We start from the raw sequence: 22,819 nt of genomic DNA, 5'->3' as shown, positions 1-22,819 counted from the left end.
GGATCATTTCAAACAGGGCGTTTGAAATTTCATAAACTCCATTACATACATTTAGATAATAATATAACAATGGGAGTGAAACTTATGGGAAAACAAATACAGTACTGTATGTATAGCATTTTGACCCCCGTGAATTTCACATAGGAGCACAGATGTGAGCTTGAGCTAACAGTAATTTGGTCCTCAACACAAACACAGGATCTGTATAGGTATTCCCATTTAGCTGCAATAATTAACACCGTTTACAAACACTTACATTATCAACAGGTGTACAATAATGTAAAAATATATTTAATAACGTTGCGTCAAGCCAGAACAGGAAGTAAAAACTATTGACTGACAGGCGTAAACATGCAGGTGTTGCCATAGAAACATACCTAGAGCGCTCTTCTCGAGTTGAACCATTACTACGATACGTCAGCCATTTTAGATGTGGCATATTTGCCTCTAAACTAGCACTAGTGGTGTTCAAACTCGGTCCTCGAGGGCCGGAGTCCTGCAGGTTTTGTATGTTTCCCTTCTCCGACACACCTGAAGCTCATCAGCAACCTCTGAACCAATCGCTGGCTTGGCCGAAACCTCGTAAGTCACAATTTGGCAAGTTTAATATGTATAATATTATAATCTAAAATCTATACTTTATTTGGTCAATGCATATGCGTAGATGTATTTTTATTTTTATTTTTATTTTTTTTTAAGAATAGCATTCATCATGTGGGTGACCTACCAGTCTGTTTGTGAAGGTATATCAGTAGAAACGGGCTTCCTTCCTGCCCATTATTATTATTATTATTATTATTATTATTATTATTATTATTATTATTATTATTATTATTATATTATTATTATTATATTATTATTATTATTATTATTATTATTATTATTATTATTATTATTATTATTATTATTATTATTTTGTGTGTTTGTGTTAAAAAAAATCATCCATCTTTCTGAATATAAATACAGTGTGAGTACTTTTATTACCTGTCAGCAGCAAACGAATGAGGCGTCTTCACCTACCACATCCAATATGTCGGCGACGTCGGCGTGTACCTCAGCGATAAAGGCCACATCTAGGTTTACACGTCTGTAAAGCAGACACACTATAATTATGACACTACCATTGATGTGTCCACGCTCTCTTCTCAGAAACCTGTGCTGTTCGAGTCGTTTTCACTCTCCGATGACGAATCAGAACAAAGGCAAGCATCGGATGAAGATAGATACTTGACATTAGCCTCATTTGTATTTCGGTGACTGTTGTTTCGCATAATGGCTTTGTGTAGTGGGACCTGAACGGTGAACGTGTAGATAACAGTAGAATGAGCAATGCATCTGGTTTATTGTTCTGTCGCACAAGAAATCAACGTTAAGAAGCAGTCTGTCCTGTCCTCAGTCGGAGTCAGAAATAACGATAAATTCTCGCGAGATGAAACGAGGACGCATATTTTGTGACATTCTGAAACGTCATAGTGACGTAATGCCAGATATATTTTATAAAAAATAAAAAAAACAGCATTCATTTTTTATTTTTGATTCAAATGTATATGGGTGTATTTTTAACATATTAAAGTTTTAAACCCAAGCAGCTTTGATTCGTTCACTCGCTTAGTATTCGAACAATTGTAAAGAAAAACAGTTTTGGAGGCGGGGCTAACGTCAAGCCCGCGATTTTTGTACAAAGAGCCGGGAAGACGTTCATTCACTCACTGCAGTCTTTTCTTTACTCCGGACGCTTTTACTGCCATTATTTTATTGTTGCTGCTTCTTTTTCGTGTTGTATCCCTTCTAATTTTGCCAACATGCCCGTTTTAGAGGTCGCAGATGCTTGTGAAGTTTCTCCATCAAAGAGATTTAAAACCAACGTTGCCGAGGAGAGAGCCGTTCTTCGTTTCGCCAAACTTTCGGAACATGCCACGACACCCACCAGAGGCTCCACAAAAGCTGCTGGTTATGACCTCTACAGGTTGGACATACTTTTTCCACTCATGAATTAAAATCATGCTTATAATTCAAGGGCATTTTTAACATGCAGCTTTTTTTTTTTTTTAAATCTCAAATGTGCTCCATGTTGGTCATTTTGTCCACCTTGCATGCTCGTATGAAGCTGTAATGAAACTAATCAAACATTTCCAAGTGTGGGGATTTTTTGTCTGATTTGTAATTTACAAGTTTACAAGCAGTATAAGAAAAAAAGGAGTACTGTAGGCTACTGATAAAAATCACAAACTGAAAGAAGAGTGACATCGAATAAGATTAAACAAAACTTATTTTTTTTCCACCCCAGTGCATATGATTATTCAATCGACCCTATGGACAAGGCCATAGTGAAAACTGACATCCAGATAGCAGTACCACATGGCTGTTATGGCAGAGTGGGTGAGTTGTCTTTCCACACGCACACACATGCACCAAAAAAATTTAAATAAATAAATCCCAACCAAACATACTTTTTTTTTGTGCACAAATGGACAGTAGCTGTTGTTAGGCAGTAATTTTGCTGCATTTTCCTTTTAGCCCCGAGATCTGGACTCGCAGCAAAGCACTTCATTGACGTTGGAGGTGAGTGGCATGTCAGATTCCTCCATTTTCAATGCAATCGACAAACGCAATGTTTTTCATGCTTAATATTCTAAAAGAATTTAATAGGGCATATGCCACGGAAAGAGGCGGGACGTGTTTTTGCACATCAGTTTGTTTCCGGTCCGGGTTGCGAACGTGCAACCGAGGGGCACAAAGTCGGAAGGACATGTATTTTTGGCGCAGCCCACATGTCGCTAACCAAACCGGAAACAAACTGATGTGCAAAAACAGTCCCGCCTCTTCCATGGCATATACTGTACCCCATTGGGCTGCAATAGTCTTAATCAGGTTGATTTTTATTACCCCCAACCCCCCTCGCCCCATGTTTATTCTTAGCTGGAGTTATTGATGAGGACTACAGAGGAAACGTTGGTGTTGTCCTATTTAACTTCAGCAAGCAGACGTTTGAAGGTAATAACCTCTCATAGGCTGTATTTTGTGTCAATAATACTAGAGAAGTCTTAAGTTAATCAGGTTGAAATCATTTGTACTTACTTGGAATTTAAAAAATGGAATTAATTGAATACGTATGCTATTTTCTTTCGGGGTATTTTTCTGCTGTAAAAATGTGTTAAAAGTTTTATATATTTTGTAATACAATTGGAATACAATGATTTGAAAATCCTTTTGAAGCTGTATTTAATGGATTTGTTCACACAACTGCTTCATACTAGATGTGTTGTAGTAATTTCTTTTCTTTATTTAATTATTTTTTAGAGGAAATGTATATAAAAAAAAATCTACCAAATCCCATTCAAATGCATGTTGTCTCTTGTATCCAGCTGCATATCGGTTCAAGGCTTTAAAAAAAAATAATAATAATAATATACTGTATGTCTAACACAATGTTCTAACTTTTGTTTTGTACATCCATTTCCTAGTTAGAAAAGGTGATCGAGTTGCTCAACTAGTGTGTGAGAGAATCGCCTACCCAGAACTAGTTGAACAGGAGGTAATATGCCAAAGTGCACTTCTGCAATCATTAAGTTTTTCATCTAATTAATATTAACGGTGATGACATGAAAATGTCTTTTTCAGACACTAGAAGACACTGAGCGTGGGGCAGGAGGGTTTGGCTCAACTGGCACCAACTGAAGCATTGAATGTTTTAAAATTTGAGTTTAGAAGTCTCTGTTTTAAACTTATTAATAAATATCATATTTGTATGTCAGTCTGATTTGCCTATTTAAAATTACAAAAGTATCGTTTATTTTTGCAATGTTGCATTTCTCCACATGGGGGCAGAGTATGACAAGGTTTACATGAAGCTGCCGAGAAACTGTCCCAACCTTGAACGTCACACCCACACATTTTGGACTGGACCGTTTAGAATTTCTTTAAAATGCTGTACATTGAAATATATAGCGTCACCTTACCCGACACTACATCAGGTGTTATTGCTGGACTTTCTTGCATCCCTAGAGTCAGTACTGTAAGTACGCATTTATTTTTCAAGTTGATCTACATCTATATACATATCGGTAATTATATCTGATACCTACTTATGTGTTACGCTGTCATTTTGTTTATACCGTGAATAAAGTTATTCTGCTTAATGATTATCCTGTTTGTTTTCACTGGATGGGAGGGAGGGACTGTTCTTTTGACTGAACTAAATCAGAATCAGTTTACTGTACTCTAGTGAGCCCCGAGTTATATGTTCACTCTGCAACATGCATCGCCATGCAGTTCTCTTACACACAGCTCCACAAGGGGGCGCCAATTCCCAATACATTTGGTGCTCTGTCCGGCCACACATCGCTCATGCCAGAAACTGCTACTGCCTGAAAATGCAGAAAATATATGGACGAAAATAAGATGTGATGAAGGGTCAAGTAGCCATCACATATACACCAAAAGAATGTTTTTATTGTGAATGTTCATCTAAACCCCCGCTGATGTGAACAAGAACACAGACTGGTGTCAGGCTGGCCTGTGGTAATGTGGCACTGATTGTACGTGTGAGAGAATTGTGTGGCCGTGAAGGCCTCAGTGCATGATCAGGAAGGTCCAGGTTTGCCATCATTAATGTCAGAGTTGTGTGTATGTGTTTGTCTGTGTGCAGATATGTGAATGTATACAGTTAAAGGAAGTAGTTGGTCATTATAAGCACCATTACAAAGCCCTGTATTCCGGGGGCTTCCTCTAGTTTACAAAGGCATCGTAGATTAAAAGTGGCATTGATGATTACAGTATAAACACAATTTACATGAAATATAGAGGAGAGCGGTCGGCTTATGGAAGAGAGCAGATGTGAAATCAGGGGTATCAGACTTTTGTACGGTAGTACAGTGCATTTCCAAAAGCTATGTGGTTGTGTCGCTAGCACCAGTAAATATGAATGATCCCATAGAAAAAGGTGAACAAGCATTGTTTGTTTAAATACGCAGTAGGAGTCGTTCAAGCCAGACACGATTACATCTCAAAAGTCCTTAGTGGCTTCCTTTCCTCTCCAAACTGATCTCGTCACGATTCGACATCTTTGTGAAGGCAGAAATGTGATGTGTCCCGGTTTGTTCAGTCACACTTACCTGAGGGGAGGAAATGAATTCATATCAGACTAATGGGACATCCTTTTCTTCTGTTTGGGAACAGTTGTAAAACAAAAAACAAAACAATAACAACCATAAGAGTTTCCGGTTGTCCTTTAGCCTTCCGAAGTGGCACCGATTCCACATATCATCATACAACATGCAAACCAACAATTCCAAATCACATTTTCAATCATGTTTTACGCACTTCTTCAGTTGTAAACGCAATGTGTTCATTTGACTTGACTTGAGTTACCCCCCCACCCCCAACAGAAATTGTATCTATGATATGTAGAATCATCTTTGGCAAACAAACGCCGCCCTACCCCATCCCCCTCCTCCTTGTCTCTTTGGTGGCAAGCCCGTCTCCCTGTTTGGGAAAAAGCGGAGGTTGACCTCCCCTCCCCCAACACTGATCCAGAGTTGGAGATGTTTCGCCTCTTGTGGATCATCAACCTGTGCCCGCCACAGTCTTGTGCAGGTTAATGCAAGATGATCTGCACCCTCATCTTCAGGATGTCCCCCAGCTGCCCTGCGAGGTAGTCTTTATCATGGCGATCCTCCAGCTCAGTCAGCTCCTTCTTCCTGTACAGGGGCATGCTGCTAATGTGAAGGTCGTACGCGCCCGGGGCGAGGGCCTTCTTCTTGCTCAGATGCAGAAAGCTCACACCCTCCCTCTGGTTGATCTTGAAGTAGCCCGCTTCGTTCCCGTAGTCGATGCTGTAGCTCACGTGGTCGGTGAGGGCGGACAAAGCCGGCGTGAATTCCAGGATGCGGTCGCGGTTGCTCAGCTCGCTGATGTTGAGGTGGAGGTGCAGAGTGTCCTCGATGTCCATGCTGGCCAGGCTGATCATCTCATTGTCAGATATCTGCAAAAGAAATAAGGAAACCTTGTCTGTCAGGATGGATGGATGGATGGATGGATGGATGGATGGATGGATAGATAGATAGACAGACAGACAGATGTAAGCTTAGCTTAATGCTAACATACAATACAAAACCCAAAAGACATGCTAACTTTAGCATTGATAGTCACAGTTTCAAAAGCAATGTATATTTGAACACAGTCAAGCAGACAATATAACACTCACAGGCATATATTCTTTATCCTCAATTTAAAAAAGCAGAGGCATGGGCCAATATCAGCTTCTGATGGTATGATAACCACGAGCAATAATTTTGCCATAAAAATATTAAAATTACACCTCTAAAATGAACGTTCTTTAAATATTTGGTAAAATAAAATCGGCACAGAGGAAACTTCTACCATCCATCCATCCATTTTCTTGACCGCTTATTCCTCACAAGGGTCGCGGGGGCTGCTGGAGCTTATCTCAGTTGGCTTTGGGCAGTAGGCAGGGTACACCCAGGACTGGTTGCCAGCCAATCGCAGAACTTCTACCATTTTAAGTTTAAATAAATAAATAAATATTCTTCTTCTTTCTTAATTCATCTTAGAAAGTCACTGTGTCCTATCACTGGTGAGCTATTTTTAGCAGAGACCAATGGGGAACTCATGTTGTCCTTGGGCTAATGAGTACCCGATGGCACCACTTTTTTTTTTTTTTTTTACTTTTTGTTTAGATTAATCAACAGAGCAAAAAGTATGTTATGAAGGCAGTCACAGATCAATTTATTCACATATCTAAATGCTGTATTGAGGGAAAGCACATCTTCATTTCCTTGATTTCAACCTTCCACACTGATAAAACGTAAAGCAGCTGAATGACGTGGCTAAAGCGTCATCTGTAATTACCTGCGAGTCGTCCAAAGGTTCGCCCTGTGTTGAATTGGTGCTACGTCGTTTGCGCCCTTTCTTGGGATAACCGTTGATCTTGCACTCGTAGCAGGCCTCAGGAGACAGAGAATTCTCATCATCCTCCCCTCCCGCAGCAACACTTTGGTCACCGCCACCAAAAGCCAACCCTGAGACACAGTGCCTGAAACAAACATAAAAGCCATCAGGCTGCCGTACACGTCAGCAGGTTTAATGTCTGCACTCCTTCGCATACCCTTGTCCTGCCCTGTAGTACCCCGTGGGACAACCGCAGAGGTAGCCGCCGTCTGTGTTGGAGCATCCAAACTTGCATGGATTCTGGGTGGTGGAACACTCGTTGATGTCTGAGCATCCCCCGGAAGCCTGTTCATAGTTGAAGCCGGTGGGGCAGAGGCAGCGGAAGCTCCCCAGAGTGTTGTGGCACGATGCTCCCCCGCAAATTTGACTGTTCTGACACTCGTTCTCATCTGGGTCACAGGAAGTTGAGAGGAAGTAAACAAGCAGAAGGTCAGTGCACTTAAACGGCCCAAACAATAGTGGGAAAAAGTCAAATGTCAGCATTACGTGCAGATTATTTGACAGAGCTTCTTAAGATGCATGTAAATAATATAATAGGTCCGTCTTTTGCCACCCTGAGGTGCATGTGAAGTCATGGAGCAAAAGTAGAGTAATCCCCAAACCATTGCGTGTTCCGGGTTCATGACCCTGCTATTAGAGCTGTGAAAATTAATCGATTAATCGACATGTAATCGATTATCAAATTAGTCGACAGCTATTTTAATAATCAAGTAATCGTTTGGAGCCATTTTGCGATTTTAAAATTGTCCAAATCCTCCGATTTTAACATGCCAACAGTAATTATTCACTGATTTCTGTAGTCCTTCATGAAAGATTATCTTCTGTGTTTAATCAAAATAAGTCATTTGCAAACATCAACTTTTCAAAACTACTACATTTACTTTGAAAAACAATGACAGAACCGGTAACATAATACATCAATCTCCCCCTTTTTTTGTTAATCACTATACGAATATAAAGTACGAAATAAACACCAATCACTGGTTAATAAACAGTAATCTGGGGAAAAATGCTTTTGTAATACACTTTAATGGAAAATTAAAATAAATCCAATTAGTCGATTAATCAAATGAATAATCGATAGATTAATCATTCTAAAAATATTCGATAGTGACAGCATTACCTGCTGTGATTAACAGAATTTTTTGGGGCCCCAATTTTGCTGTTTTTTGGTGTAATCCCAATATCGGCCACCAGATAGCGGCATATCATAGCAGTTAACATTCTAGATTTATTGGACGAGTGAAAACAGTATTTTTTATTATTTTTTTTTGCTGGAAAGATTACAACGTGATTATTGAATGTCTCAACATCCTGCGTAACAAAAAAGTAACGGTTGCAAGTTCATTTTGTCATGCACATCTTTGGGCATGATTATTGATGTATTATTGTGATATGATAACTTTGTTATTGTGGAAAAACACACGTTTACTGTAAACATTGAGGGATAGGAAGACTGTTACACAGTTAGTAGAGTATTTTGTTATCCATTGATCTTGCTCTCTCTCAAAATGTTTCTAAATATGTTTGTATTATTAGTTTAAAGTGTCGCAAATGCTATCAAATCGTGCCAAGGTAGTGCAGATGGTCTGGAATGAAGCCTCCGTGATGGAGATGACTTTACTGTACAACACAAGACCAATGTTTTGCTTACCCACACACTGGTTCCACTGATAGTGCTGCAGGTAACCTTGTGGACAGCTACATCGGTACCCGCCCACTAAGTTCTGACAGCCATGCTGACACCTGTGGTTACCGTCACACTCGTCAGTGTCTTTGGGACGCAAAAGCACAAGAGAACTGTTCAATGTTTTGCATTTGACCAGCTGATACTGAGACTGTGCTTGCCAGCTGTTTCCAGACCTTCACAGTTCTGTCCATTCGGATCTAATGAGAATCCTCGCTGGCAGTCGCAACTGAAGCTCCCCGGCGTGTTCTGGCAAACACCATTGGCGCCACAAAGATTGGGGTCTGTTGAGCATTCGTTGTTGTCTAACACACACAGAGGAGGAATGGTTCCGATTAACACAGAACAGGATGAAGGGGCTAAATAGAATAGAGTAGAAGACTGCTGATCCATTTGCATTGACTGGCCACAGCATTAGGTACACTTGGGCACTTTTTTTTTCTCATGTGACAATGTGATTGCACAAGTTTGCACACCCTCTTATGACTGGAATGTGGCCGTGTTCAGAATGAACCAATCGCATTCAAACTCATCTTAAATGAGAGTCGGTACACAACTGCCAACATTTAGAGTGCCTCACATGAATGTCATATAGAGCTCAGAAGATCTAGTAGACTTTTCCTGGCACATTTTTTTTTTTTTAGGGATGTTACGATATCCAAATACAGTATCATGATACAATATTATGACGACATGGAGGTCAGGATAGGATAATTATTACGATATTGTGGGGAGTTTGGCAATACAAAAAAAAGTCACAATATTGTAAAAAAAGAAAGAAAAAAAAGAAAAAGAAAAAAAAAGCTCATACTTAAAAAAAAACAACAACAACACAATATTGTGCTTTTGTACATAATCTCTAATAACACTTAACATTGAGGCACTTACTTGCTAATGCAAGCACAACACATTGAGTTCCTCCACATATTGAATTGGTTCACAAGCATATTACGTGGTCCTTCATCTGACCACTAGCGTGGATTTTAAACAAAGGAACAAAACATGCCTTGTGAAAATTAAACTGCACTAAAAAACTAGTCACTAGAGGGTGCAAGAACAGCACAAATGGAAATCAACCTGACTTCTTTTTTTAACAGTTGTGCTGCTATTAAAATATTGACATGACGACGACGATATATTGTGGCAGTTTTAATATCGCAATATCACAATATTGCTGTTATCGTTACATCCCTAAATTTTTTGCTTTCTGATAGAAGATTTTGAACTGTTCATAATTCCTCCATTTTGGCTAAGGCCTAAGTTGCAGTTGAAGAAATACAGCCACTCCCATGCTTTATTGTAGGTGATAAGGCCATAAAGTTCAACCAAGACAGGTTTCCAAATGTGTTTGGGAGATTTTGTTACCAACGTATGTGAATTTTGTGCAGCAGCAGACACAACATTTGGATGTTAACTGTAGTTCTGGTGTTGCGGCTGATGGTGAATATTAAATCAGGTGTCAGTTTCAAGCATACAGTTGCAGAAAATTTACGCCTCAGACCATAATCAGCATGTCATTATGTGCGTGCTACAGTCATTGACTGTGTTTTGCTAGCAAATCTTGATTGTGAAGAACTACTGGCTCTAAATTATGAGAAACTATTTATAGTACTTGGTGTTTCCGTAATTGCTGTTGGCCTATGAGCAATTACCCCTTATGTTGAGATCCAGGTGTTTTTTTTGGACTCCCGGATCCCAGTTTGTCCAACAGTTTTGTTGACAAATTAACAACACACTACTACGAATGTGTCGTAAGCCAGCCAGGGGCTATTCCATTCTACAGTTGAAGCTGAGAGCTCATTGCCTGTGGATGGATGTGAGGTCATGGGAGCTGCTTTATGGTCTGGAAAAAAGCTTGTGGTTGTCAGGACAATCCATTGCCGAGTTCCATAACAAAGACTCGCTAAGCTGCACCGCTACAAATGAGTCTCGTCTAATAAGAGAAGTGTAATATCAAAGACAATTCCCGAAAGACTATGACAAAGCTGACACTGGGAAAGAACACATCATGTGTATACCGGACACAGGAAGTCGCAAGCGCATCAGGACTCAACATGTTTATCCGACTCATTCCTTTTAGGTATACACAGACACAAGAGCACTTCCGAGGACAAAAATATTTAGATGTGTAAGTCAATCCGTGTTGGCCTGGTGTTTATTTACCGATGCAGGCGGTGTGATGCTGGGTAAAGCCAGGAGGACACTTGCAGGTGAAGCCGCCGATGGTGTTGACGCACAAGAATTGACAGTTGTGCTGTTTTGTCGAGCACTCGTCCAAGTCTGAAAAGGAAGCGGGAGACATGACATCAGTGTTGTGAAAGTATATTGTGAGATGATTGCACGCACTACTGTATGAGGGCTGCTCATTTGTCCGACTCAAATTCCAGTCCATCTACAGTCAGTGAACTACACGTGAACTGCAGATGAACCTGATAGCAGAAACACAGCGGCAGTGGCGGTCCGAGCTTGGATAGAGATTTTCCTTTGTTGAAAATTTTGTTTTACGTGGGATAAACGCCTTGAAATGTAACATCTCATTTGCGAAAGAACAACCTAAAATAAACCTACAAAGTTCATTATAAAACACATTACAAGGCTGTAAAATGGTTTTTGATGCAGTCTGATAGATGAACCTTGTTCAAAATATGTTCATTGTGATATTTGAAAGTTAGTGTTGAGTCAATCCAAACACTCAAATATTTACATTTGTCAACTTTTTAAAGAGATCTACCATCATTATATGCCAAAAACAAATCATTTATGCCAGAAATAAGTTTTTGTCTTATACATTACACATGTTTTAGTTTGGTGAAACAGCCTCTCTATTTCCAAAAAGCCATGTCTGAAAAATGTGAAAGTCATGTTGTAATGATTCTTGAATATGGTAAGAGTATCATGAGCAAATAATTGAGCAAAATATTTAGAAAAAATACAAGGAAAATCATTGATGAAAACAGAAAAAAGAAGTGGACCCAGTTTAGATCCTTGAGGAACACCTCTAGGCTGAACTAAGTTGGATTTACTTCCTTTAAAAAACACTTTCTGCCAAGTACGAGATCACCGTAGCTCCTCCCGTAAAATACAAAGCTCTTTAAACAATAAAATTTAAGCGCTAATATAATGTCCCCAATAAGAAGGTATAAATATCTCCATATAAATTCCAATGATTTACATGTCATGATGCCAATAGAAGAATATTTCTCTCCTTGTGTGGCCGTACATATCGAACATACCAAAACCTGGCACTGCACAAGAGGTAGAGGAACTAAAGTTTGACTCGAGATAAGAGAAGCTGTAAACACCGATACAAATTTAGTCCTTGACTATTAATTGTGAGTGTGTCACCTCTGCAGCTCTTTCCATCTTCCTGTAAGATGTATCCACGGGGGCAGGAACAAAGATATCCTCCCTCTGTGTTCTTACAAATGAAGTTACAAGGCTTTGGCGCCTGTATGCACTCATCCACATCTGAAACGAAACATGACTGTGAGACACTGCTTGATCTTTTTGACAACTACATTATTCCATGAGAGCAGAAAAGATGAGATCAACAGACTCGGGCTGTATTTTTTCATGTGCGTGTGTGGGCAGTCTACCCGTGCGGTCTTGGCCCTTTGCAAGGTAGCAGGAATGGGAAGAAGAAAACGAGTCCAAAAAAATGACGACAGATGGATGCGAACGGTTGGCTTACCCACACACTGAGTGCCAGTGATGTCTGCGGTGTAGCCGGGTTTGCAGATGCAGTTGTACGAGCCTATAGTGTTGACACACTCGCCGTGCTTGCACAAGTTCCCCATCACACGACACTCGTCAATATCTGAACAGAAGCGTTCATGTTAATAAAGTTGAAAACAGAATAGAATCTGTAAATATTACTTGTTTGTCTTAGTTTAAGCCTATAAAGCATGAACCATGAAACATACAAGAAAAAATTCAGATTCTTTGTAAAAATTTGAGTATTTCTTGGTGCTTTTAAACAAACAAAAATATATTTTTTTTTGAAAATCAACTTCCACATATGACTTTTGATTTGTGTCATATTTGATACATCCGGTCACAATGCTTTAAATTCGTACATTTCTAACTGTCCAAAATCTAATAATAGACATATCAAACATATTAGTATTTCCAAAAATCAGAAAGAACATTTCCCACTATTAATAAGTATAGATGTTTCGTCTTTGTGAATTGGGGCGAACTTGCAAGGTCACTGGAAAAGCCATCAGCTGGGTGATACTGCCCTCTAATGGATTATCCGTGCAATGCATGTCAGATCATATACGTCAGGGTTTTAATGGGGACAAAATATTACACTCATTAATTCATTTGCTCCCAAAAACATTTAAATACGTTCTATTATATATAAGCGACCCAAAGACATATTTATACGGTTTTTTTTTGGTTTGTTTGTTTTTTTGTTTTGTTTTTTAATGCTAGAGCATACAGAAGGCTTTGGTGCAGCCTCTCAAAGCCATAGAACTGGTGAAAAAAAAATGGTAGTAATAAAAAAAAAAAAAAAAAAAAAAAACGGGCAGCAGAGCAAAAGCGATCATCAACCAGGGTCATGATGAAAACAAGTTGTTTCCCCACTGTTTTAAATGGATTTGTGAATGTAATGATGAAACTTAGCTATATTCTAATGCTAATTGCTGCAAAACGGAAACAGATGGAAATATACTTTTTTTTTCCTGATGAAAAAAAGAGATTTCTTTTGGTAGGTTCCATGTTTTTATAGCAATAGAACACAATATTCTGTAGGCCTTGCGAAATCAATCAAAATCCAGTAAAACAGCCGGGAACTAAGGGGGTTGCTTCAGTGAAAATAGAGAGTTCAATAGAGAGCTCAAAATGTCTTGTATTTAATATGATACGTGTGGCTTTATAGGGAATAATGAGACAGACAATTAACTTGAAATTCCAGAATACCTCTGCCATCAGTGGTATATCCAGGTCCCAGAGGACACATTTTCTTAAAGTGGGTGGTCCCAGGGAGCGGACAAAGCTCACAGTTGTTGCCCCAGCCCCTGCCCCCATCACAGCAACACTCCGACTTGGTCACCATGTTTCTGTTACTGGATGTCATCTGACACAGAGTAGTCAGAACCTCAGTGAAACAGAAGCCCTCGCGGTTATCTAGATGTCGGGAGACACGGGGAAGGCAACGTGAGAGCGAGACAAACCATCACATGAGCAAACAAAGAGGTGGCTAATAAGGGAAACAGACAAAGCCACCCAGACAGCACCAGACGTGAGGAGATAACCCACATGCACAATCGCTAATGTCTGTCAGAAGCCAGATAGCCTCAGTTTCCTTGGAGTGTTTCTCACAGGCTTTTCAGTACATCACTTTGAATCTGAAGTATATACTGTATTTAGATTTGGGAGGAAGCCTGTGAAACGATGTCCTTTCCTCTATCTTGACAGTTACAAACACATGGTTATTAACGAGATAGGAGAGTGCCACAAAGCGGATAAAATTCACTAGAACTACCATCAACTGTTTGTCTATGTTAAACATGCAGAGAGTCAGTTGGGTATTATGCGCATACTTACCGATGCATTCTGTCTGTGTGGGGTTAGGTACGAATCCCTGGTCACATTTGCAGCGATAGCTTCCTATGGTGTTCTCACAACGGCCGTTCTTACAGATGCCCGGTTTGGCGGTGCATTCGTTCAGATCTGAAATGGGCATATAGAGAAGTATGTGAGGAATTTCAAGAAGAAATACCTCAATTACCAGTACATGTACGGTCGGTTCACCATCAGCGCCCCCACCAGAAATGCCGCCAGGCCCGTCACACGTATTACACATGCCAGAAACTACTACTTTGTGATGTGTTGTGGAACTGCATTGCATCATACATGTATACATGCATGCGGATTCCAATATTTTGCTGTTAATCGCATGACTTCAATAGTTAACTCACGAGTAATCGAAAATGTTATATCTGTTTTAAATGTACAAGAAAATGTTTTTTCTACATTTTCGTACTGCTGTAAATATAAAAATGGGAAAATGTTGAACTAAAAATTGAGTTAAAATTACAAAGATATACTGTACGGTAAAATACGAGCGTGATATTGATTTGTGTTGAGGTCATTTTTCTGCCACTAGAGGGCATAATTGAATTTGTAAAATGTTGGTGGCAGCTCAGTGCATTTTTTTTTTGCATATTAAGAGATATTTAATATCTTTAACATGAAATAACTTGTGAAATTCTGCACATTTTTAAAATTGTAAAATACAACTTGATACCAGTCTCCACAAATATATGCATTATTATTAAATTTATTACTGCAAATTTTTGACGTGGACGTGTCTGCTGCGTTGCGACTGGAATTCCACCAGTACAGGCTTTCCAAGTAAAGGGGCGGTCATTAATCATGTTTAAAAAAAAAAAAAAAAAATAGTGGCGTTACAGGAACTTAATTAACTCAAAATTAATGCCACTTGCAAAATCTTGGGCAAAAAAGTTCCATCAATCTTACCAATGCAGCCATCTCCACCCGGATGGCGTGTGTATCCAGGTGCGCAGATGCACATAAATGTACCGATAAGGTTTTTGCAGGTCATTCCTCTGCTGGCACAATCGTCCAGACCATCTTCACATTCATTCTGGTCTGCAAGACAAACATACTAAGCATGAACAACTATAAAAATAATAGTACTTGCCTCCAGTATATACTACAGTATGTGCAAACGTGCCTCAATCACACCAATGATGATGCTTCACATGTACACTTTAACACAAGAAACTTAACTAAAGAGAAAAGGTGTATTGCAGTGAAGCAACACATACGTATTTGGAGTTTGGTATTCACAAATTTGCGTAATATTCACTTTTTTTTTTTTTTTTTAAACCGTGTGTTAAGTCCTCCTGCAGTTTGTGATGTTACATCAGTTTGCGCTAGTTCAGCTTTGCTAGTTAATGCTATGTGAAGATGCTATGTAATGGTGAATAATTTAACTAGTGCATATAGTTATATGTACACCATAGGTTCATGATTAAGTAATGCTAGATGTATGGTGTTGATGCTTTATGAAACTCTTATCGCCACCATCTATACGCAGCTGCCCATCAATTATTTTGAGGATTTTCACTATTCGCCGCAGAGCAATTAAAGTATTGATTGCTAACTTGCACACAGACCTCCACTATGGCCCCTATTAATCTGCTCAATATGGAACTGGCATGGAAACAGAAGTTGAATATAGAAAAGTAGTAAGAGAGTTTGGCGGTCTGTTTGGAGCTGGGATATAAACAATGACGCTACAGACACTGAGCGGTTCCTCCTGTCTCAGCGCTTCCCTCCAAATACAACCGTTGCTATGGTACCCACACCATCTGAGACAGTGGAAGTATAAGCAGCACTCGTCTGGTTGCATTTTCTCAGGTTTTAAGACATAGTATGTTATGTAACTTTATAAGGGGCTAGTATTACGAGCGTATATACAGTACTTAATTTGAAATGGTGTGTAACTAGTCAGTGCGTAGTTGTTGTACCTTTACACATCCTCTTATCTTCACGCAGCACGTATCCTGTTGGACATTTGCACTCGTAGGAGCCCACTACATTTACACAGCGGAATGCACACAGCAGAGGATTCTGGGCACACTCGTTGATGTCTGGAAGAGAGTACAAAAATGTTGCAAGAGTTCAGTGGTAACAACAAGATAAATACTCATTCATCTTTTCGTGCATTTTTACATTAGTTTAATTTAAAATTATGGTTTTCAGTTTAAACATGCGCTGCAAAGGTTTGTATGTCACATGACCATGTAACATAGGTTAATCGTAATAAAAAATGTCCATGTTTTAAGTGGATAATGTGTTTTTTGTGTTCATTTACAGGTATTGGTAGGATAGACAACAACTTTATGTACTATGTTTGTATTTTGTAAGGAATGAGAAAAGATGCAAAGAAGAAGGAAGCAAAGAACAGAAGAATGAGGAAGAAAGGGAAAGAAAAAGAAGGACAACAAAGTATCGTAGATAAACAGACTACGTTTCACGTACCTTCGCAGGTCATCATGGGACCCGGCTCAAAGCCCTCGTCACATGCACATTCAAAGCCTCCGATCACATTTGTGCATGTACCGTTTCCGCAGGGGTTTCCAACTTCACACTCATCTGTGTCTGGAATGGACATAAACATTGAAATAATGTTAATAACCTCACATGAATGAAAGAAAGGCAGCAACAATGGTTGATGACAAGACACTTGCCTACACAATTAAATGTAAATGAGCCGATGTCTAGATGGAACCCCAATTGACATTCACAGCGGAAAGAGCCGTCTGTGTTGATGCACTGTCCGTTTTGACAGGGGTTATTGAGGCATTCATCAATATCTAAAAGAGAAGCAAAGTTAATATGATGTGTCAGAGGAGAAAGATTCATGGTAGATGCCACTCATACCTTTTGGAACCTCATCGATCCCGCGTTGATATCCCTTATTTTTACAGAGAAGTGGATACGCCTCTGGAACATTATATCACAAGAGTCATTAATACCAAAAAATGTCTCGTATGAATCAGCATACTTGTGAGTTTTTTTTGTTTTTTTTTGTCCTGTGTGATGGAAACCTACCCTCTGTCTTGCCAGGGCAGATTTCACAGGGATCTCCCCAGCCTTGACCCGGCATTCCAGTGCAGCAGCATTCTTCCTTGGAAGTATTCTGAGGCTTTGGAACCTGACAGCGCCCATTTTCAAACCTTGTATAGCAGTAGTTGACGCGTACATCTAAACATGGGCAAACACATGAAATGGAAAGCAACAATATGAGGCAAACAGATAACACAATTTGAAATGGAAATGACAGGCCAAAGCATTTGGACTTAAGTTTAAGGACATACGAAACCCCAAACAGTCGTACCTTGCTACCAAGCTCATAAATCAGTTTACTTGCATATCAAATCAATATTCCCCAATGAAATCCCATTAATCTGTTCAAGCCTCCTAAAACCATCACAAAAATGGCACTTTATGTAAAAATAGTGCTGTCAAAGTTAAAGTGTTGACTCATTGATCAATCACAAAAAATGATCGCATTAATCATGTATTAACACGGATTAATCACACTATTAATTTTGACTGTTTGTGTATGACATTCATAATATTTGTACATGTCAAAATATTGTAATACATTTTAATGAAGATCTTTGCCATCAATTGAGTGGTCAAAATAGTCCAAAATATCTTCTCTCGTTGATAAGCTTTTGCATTATGATCTGGAATCCTACCCTACGCACTTACTGAAGTAACGCATTTTCCACAAATTTGCTCCTGTGAGCTCCCAGATACATTTGAAGTCAGCAAAGGGATTTTTTATTTTTTTTTGTAAATGTTAGTTGCTTTACGGTAAAACGCTTAACACGACTTGGGGAGGTTGGCAAACAGCGAGGATTGTGAGGACTCTTGTTCTTCCTGGCTCTCCCTTGTAATGAGAAGCACATGGTCACACTCTCCTGCTAGCTTTTCACCCAACTGCACAAATAAGTGCCTTGACCGCCACAGACGGCATACACACATGAGCGCTCGTGCACCTGGCGAGGACATGAACACCTGGTGCTGTGTACACAGCGTCTTTGTGGGTTCAGTTACTTGGCTACACAAAACCAATCCACAGATATTTCCGCAAACACGTGATGCCTTGTGCACAGATATTGTGTTAAAATGAGAGGTGATTAAAATTATTAATCATAATTAATCGCATGACGTCAATAGTTAACTCACGATTAATCATCTATTCTAAATGTACAATAAAATGTACAATAAAAAAAAGTTTTTTCTAAGTGGGAAAAAATGTTAAATAGAAATATGGCTGCATCTTTTAGCCATTGATACAGTCATTTCATAATAATTCATAAAATTGAGTTACTTAAAATTTTATTGTAGGCTACTTTACTGTAAAAACGAGTGTGATATTGTTTTGTGTTGATGTCATTTTATGCCACTAGATGGCATAATTGCAATTGTAAGACGATGACAGCTCAGTGCATTCTTATTTTCATATTAAGAGCTATCTAGTCTTTAACATGAAGTAACTTGTGAAATATTTTACCTTTTTAAAATGGTAAAATATAACTTGACCCCAGCCTCCACAAATATATGCATTATTATTAAATTGATTACTACTAAATTTTGACGTGGACCTCTCTGCTGCGTTGGCATTAAAGGAATTTTAAATGAACTCAAAATTAACACACTAATTTTAACATCCCTAGTTGAAATGCATTTAGATGTTAAGCAGAATTGCAATCATAGACAAAGCAGTCCTTTCAATCAGTGGCAGACGATGTCATAAGAACAAGATAAATGATATTACCAAAACTTTATGAAGTGTACCTGATGTGATCCAAAACAAGAGCTATACAATATCCTTACAAAATATTTCAAAGCCTAAGCTGTCAACTGCTGATGGCCTCACATCTGTCTGAATGATACCTAAAACAAAATATGTAAAGTGACTTATGGGACACGGTGTCATTTTCTCTATCCTTTGCATGTCAATCATCCTTTACTACAAAAACAACCCTATAACAAGTGTGACGGGATTTATCCTTGATCTCATTTATTGCCCTTGTTTCTCACCCTCCACCCTGCTGCCCTAATTCATCCCCCACCCATCAGTCAAGCACGCTTGACGCATAAGGGAGAGGGGCGAAATGCAAACTTTAATCCACCTCTTCAGAACCGCTGATGTCATCGCTTGAGTGTTTCAAAGGAACTCCCTAACAGTGGACTCGATGCTCCCGCCCCAAGCCCTAAACACGCACATGCAATGCATAAACACACACATACACACGGGTGAGGCGATGGGAAGGTGGTCGGTCCAGAGGCACCCGAAAGCAGCAGGGACATTGAGTGCTTTTTTGGCGCAGGAGGAAAAAACTACACAGATACGGCTTGCACCTCATCTATGACATAGTCGTTTCTCTCACGTACTTACCTAAACATCTGCGTCCCGAAGCAGACAGTTGGAAGCCCTCAGGGCATAAGCAGGTGAAGCTTCCCTCTGTGTTGGAGCAGGTTCCGAACATACAGATCTCAGGTGACTGCGAACACTCGTCAATGTCTGGAACATAAAAATCACATCAAAATCGGCACAGAAGTTCCCCCTGGGGTCTTTTGCTTCATCTGGTTAATGGGGATGGGGTCAAATGAGTGAAGTCGGTAAATCAGAGTTTATTAAAATACGCGATTTGTGAAGAGAACAGGGGAATAACCTTGCTGTTATGCGTTCGGCCATCACAATGACCAGCTGCTGCTCTTACGGTTAAGAATTTAGTGCCGTTCCTCCCTGCTTCCAAGAACAGAGCCCTTAGTAGGAATGTGTTGAAGTCTGCCGAATATCTCTTCATCAGCACCACTACATAAACAATCCAAGCATTCTAGTTCGGGCCCACTCCCACATGTGAGAAGGAGGAGAGAAATGAGACATGGATGGGAAGCAGCGCAGGCAAAACACTTTATTTTTATTCATTCATGGAATTTATGTTAGCAAAATGCCCCTTTTTTCCCCTTTTTTTTTGCAGTAATTACGTCAGGAGATGATCCATCGCAGGTCTAGAGTTGCAAAATTTGTACTTTTTTTTTTTTTTTTTTTTAAGTTGGGAACTCTTCAAAGAAATTAACGGTAACAAACCAGTCATTTACTAAATTAAAGATTGTCTCTTAATAAAGAACTTAAATATAGTTGGGGAAAATATTTTCGCATAATCCTGACTGAACAGACAGCTTTCATGTTAAGTACAGTAGAATATGAAGAGCTCATTGCCTAAAACGGTTTAGCAAAAATGCAGGGGTTAGAACTTTTTTTGAAGGGAGTGAGGCACTTTTCATTTAACTTGAATTGAATACAATATTTAACGTCAAATGTGATAAAGTGTATAAAGCATAAAGTGTAAAGCAGTCAATTCTGTTTTTGCCTTTGTTTTATGCAAGCTTGTACATATGTTACTAGCATAAATCCATAAATTGCTTTACAATAAACCAGAGCTATGTGGAACGGTTAATGGAAGAAACCATTTTGATGTGGACCTATATAGCAGATCCCGATTTTTGTTTCTGTGATTGCTTGTTACCAGGCTTTGTGAGTGACTGTCTGCGTTCACATTAAGGTTACCTTCGCATGTTTCTTCATGGAGATAATATCCAGGTGGGCATATGCATCTGTACGAGCCATCCAGATTCAAACAAGTGCCAACTCCGCATGTGCCAGGATTTACTACACATTCATTTATATCTGAGAAGAAAGGGCGGTATGAGCGACGCATCATGTAAATCTCATACATCATCCGGTACAGTACACATGAAAATCTCTTTCTTACCTACACACAGTCTTCCATCCGCAGTAAGTTCATAGCCATCGTTGCACACGCACAGGAAGTTGCCCACAGTGTTCACACACTGTCCGTTACGACAGAGACCCCTCTGGCTGGAGCACTCGTCAATGTCTGAACACAACACAAATGCAGTTGTATATTACCATTAAATACATGCTGTGGTTCTCACGTCCGTTTTCAATGCAAATATGCATGTACGGTACCTATACAATCACTGTTGTGTGAATTCTGGAATCCCGGGTAGCAGAGGCAGTTGTACGAGCCCACAGTGTTCTTACAGGTTCCGTTGCCGCAGGGTTGTTGCTCACACTCGTCCGTGTCTAAAAATGTCATTTTAAGATCAAACAAGATAGTACTCACTCGCATCAATGCAAGGGTAAAAAAAATGTCTTACCAACACACATTGACTGGTCCCGGGTTGTTTTAAACCCATTGGGGCAGAGGCAGCGGTAGCTCCCTAATGTGTCGATGCACTGACCAGGATTGCAAACACCGGCATTCTCCACACATTCATTACGATCTAAGGAAAAGACAAAACAAACTCAAGGAAGTCTGAATTAGAATTACACATATTCAGTGCAGTACCACATTGTGCCACAAAAAGCCAGGTGAACTGAGGTCGACTGGAAAAGGTGTTGTGTAAGTTTGCTCTGTTTGTATGAGTTGCTGTTCTGTCATGTGTTAAAATAGACATTTTTTTAACATGTAAAATTACCGGTACCATGACATTTTTTGCTAGAATCTCTGACCTGGTCTATGACGATTTATATTATTTTATATCATATATATGGCATTTTATATTTTAGAAGGTCTACAGCATTTTATAACCATATTATGAAATTCTATGGTTGGGTTGAACATTTTCATATTTATGTTTAATTCTACTTTATTTTATGAGTCAGTTTTATAATAACATTAACTGGGAGGGACAAATAGCATAAAGCAAGCTGGATTTGAAGAACTATGTGGTGTGGTTTGGTTTGGTTTGGTTTTATTTGTTCATTTTTCCTTTCGGACATCATTGTGACAAATTGAACATTTCATCATACAATTACAGCATGTAAAATATCCGAAAAGAAAAAGGGCTGACGGGAAGAAGATGTGAGTGAGATGATGAGATGAGGCATGAAGGAATACTTCAAAAAGTTAATTTGCAAGTGATTAAAAAAAAGTAAATTAAAATATATTTTAATAAGCTTAAATATTTTTAAAGCATCTGATATGAGTAAAATCATACAAAATATTATATGGTCTTTTTTTTTTTTTTCCTTCTGATTTTCACCTGGTGAATTTGAGTTTGAAATGTGTCCCCCTACAATAAATTAGGTTTACTACATGTATCAGCAACATGTTTTGTTTTTTTAATTATTCATGGATTTAATAATTACCACATTTAATGTAATGTGCAATGTAATCTACAAGCAACTTCCTGACAAGAGCACTTTCAACTTCAACCAGAGCCCTCTCTGATGCTTTATGTTTGTATTGTGTTTCTACCAGAGCTTCATAATATTTCCTGACACATTAGGAGACATCGGCACCACTACCAGCATAAGTAAAGTGTCAAATAAACATTAAAAAAATGGTGTAATTGAAGGACATAAGAAACCTAGGCATTGTCCGGTCGGGCTGAGGCGATATCCAGGTCTGCACTCGCAGCGGTAGCTCCCAGGCATGTTTAAGCAGGCTGCATTCTGCTGACACACAGGCCCATTCTGACACTCATCGATATCTAAGAACAGGAGAATGGCATTTGCTATCAGTTTGACCTGGTATATACTGTACATCAGGATATGGAAAGTCAGTCAATGTT

At 39.2% G+C, this 22,819-nt stretch overlaps 2 protein-coding genes and 1 long non-coding RNA gene across 6 annotated transcripts in view; 1 reads left to right on the top strand and 2 right to left on the bottom strand.

Annotated features, from left to right (window-relative positions):
• Positions 1–311, bottom strand: part of LOC144017616 (uncharacterized) — a 29,427-nt gene extending 29,116 nt beyond the window's left edge. For 2 of the 3 annotated variants that reach the window (XR_013283215.1, XR_013283216.1), the window contains exon 1: positions 257–311. This is a non-coding gene — a long non-coding RNA (uncharacterized LOC144017616). The remainder of the gene's footprint in view (positions 1–256) is intronic. The other variant, XR_013283217.1, reaches the window with a different exon arrangement.
• A 787-nt stretch (positions 312–1,098) lies between these two features.
• On the top strand, positions 1,099–3,754 carry dut (deoxyuridine triphosphatase). Its single transcript, XM_077519372.1, has 7 exons — positions 1,099–1,202; positions 1,816–1,966; positions 2,288–2,379; positions 2,518–2,562; positions 2,920–2,994; positions 3,465–3,535; positions 3,622–3,754. Exons 1-7 carry the CDS (start codon positions 1,112–1,114, stop codon positions 3,676–3,678), a joined length of 582 nt encoding a protein of 193 aa, XP_077375498.1. The 5' UTR covers positions 1,099–1,111; the 3' UTR covers positions 3,679–3,754.
• A 678-nt stretch (positions 3,755–4,432) lies between these two features.
• The window catches only part of fbn1 (fibrillin 1), a 63,507-nt gene continuing 45,120 nt past the window's right edge, over positions 4,433–22,819 (bottom strand). For both annotated transcript variants that reach the window (XM_077519370.1, XM_077519371.1), the window contains 22 exons: positions 22,616–22,738; positions 21,401–21,526; positions 21,210–21,326; positions 20,992–21,117; positions 20,787–20,906; positions 19,611–19,736; positions 17,249–17,401; positions 17,078–17,140; positions 16,885–17,010; positions 16,676–16,795; positions 16,162–16,284; positions 15,146–15,277; positions 14,210–14,335; positions 13,583–13,789; positions 12,348–12,473; positions 12,002–12,124; positions 10,820–10,936; positions 8,833–8,961; positions 8,624–8,743; positions 7,127–7,358; positions 6,871–7,054; positions 4,433–5,983 (listed from right to left, as the gene is read on the bottom strand). In XM_077519370.1, coding sequence (XP_077375496.1) covers positions 5,597–5,983; positions 6,871–7,054; positions 7,127–7,358; positions 8,624–8,743; positions 8,833–8,961; positions 10,820–10,936; positions 12,002–12,124; positions 12,348–12,473; positions 13,583–13,789; positions 14,210–14,335; positions 15,146–15,277; positions 16,162–16,284; positions 16,676–16,795; positions 16,885–17,010; positions 17,078–17,140; positions 17,249–17,401; positions 19,611–19,736; positions 20,787–20,906; positions 20,992–21,117; positions 21,210–21,326; positions 21,401–21,526; positions 22,616–22,738 — 3,206 coding nt within the window. In that variant the 3' untranslated portion in view covers positions 4,433–5,596. The remainder of the gene's footprint in view (positions 5,984–6,870; positions 7,055–7,126; positions 7,359–8,623; positions 8,744–8,832; positions 8,962–10,819; positions 10,937–12,001; positions 12,125–12,347; positions 12,474–13,582; positions 13,790–14,209; positions 14,336–15,145; positions 15,278–16,161; positions 16,285–16,675; positions 16,796–16,884; positions 17,011–17,077; positions 17,141–17,248; positions 17,402–19,610; positions 19,737–20,786; positions 20,907–20,991; positions 21,118–21,209; positions 21,327–21,400; positions 21,527–22,615; positions 22,739–22,819) is intronic.

Source organism: Festucalex cinctus, chromosome 4 (genome assembly GCF_051991245.1).
Source record: "Festucalex cinctus isolate MCC-2025b chromosome 4, RoL_Fcin_1.0, whole genome shotgun sequence".
Taxonomy (NCBI): domain Eukaryota; kingdom Metazoa; phylum Chordata; class Actinopteri; order Syngnathiformes; family Syngnathidae; genus Festucalex; species Festucalex cinctus.
This window is presented reverse-complemented; position numbering and strand designations above follow the sequence as displayed.

Excerpts from the sequence above, each read along its gene's own strand:
- dut (XM_077519372.1), top strand. The coding sequence starts at position 1,112 with ATGACACTACCATTGATGTGTCCACGCTCTCTTCTCAGAAACCTGTGC. Across the intron at positions 1,203-1,815 it reads GATGACGAATCAGAACAAAG|AGGTCGCAGATGCTTGTGAA; the intron begins GCAAGCATCGGA and ends TGCCCGTTTTAG. Across the intron at positions 2,380-2,517 it reads TGGCTGTTATGGCAGAGTGG|CCCCGAGATCTGGACTCGCA; the intron begins GTGAGTTGTCTT and ends TTTTCCTTTTAG.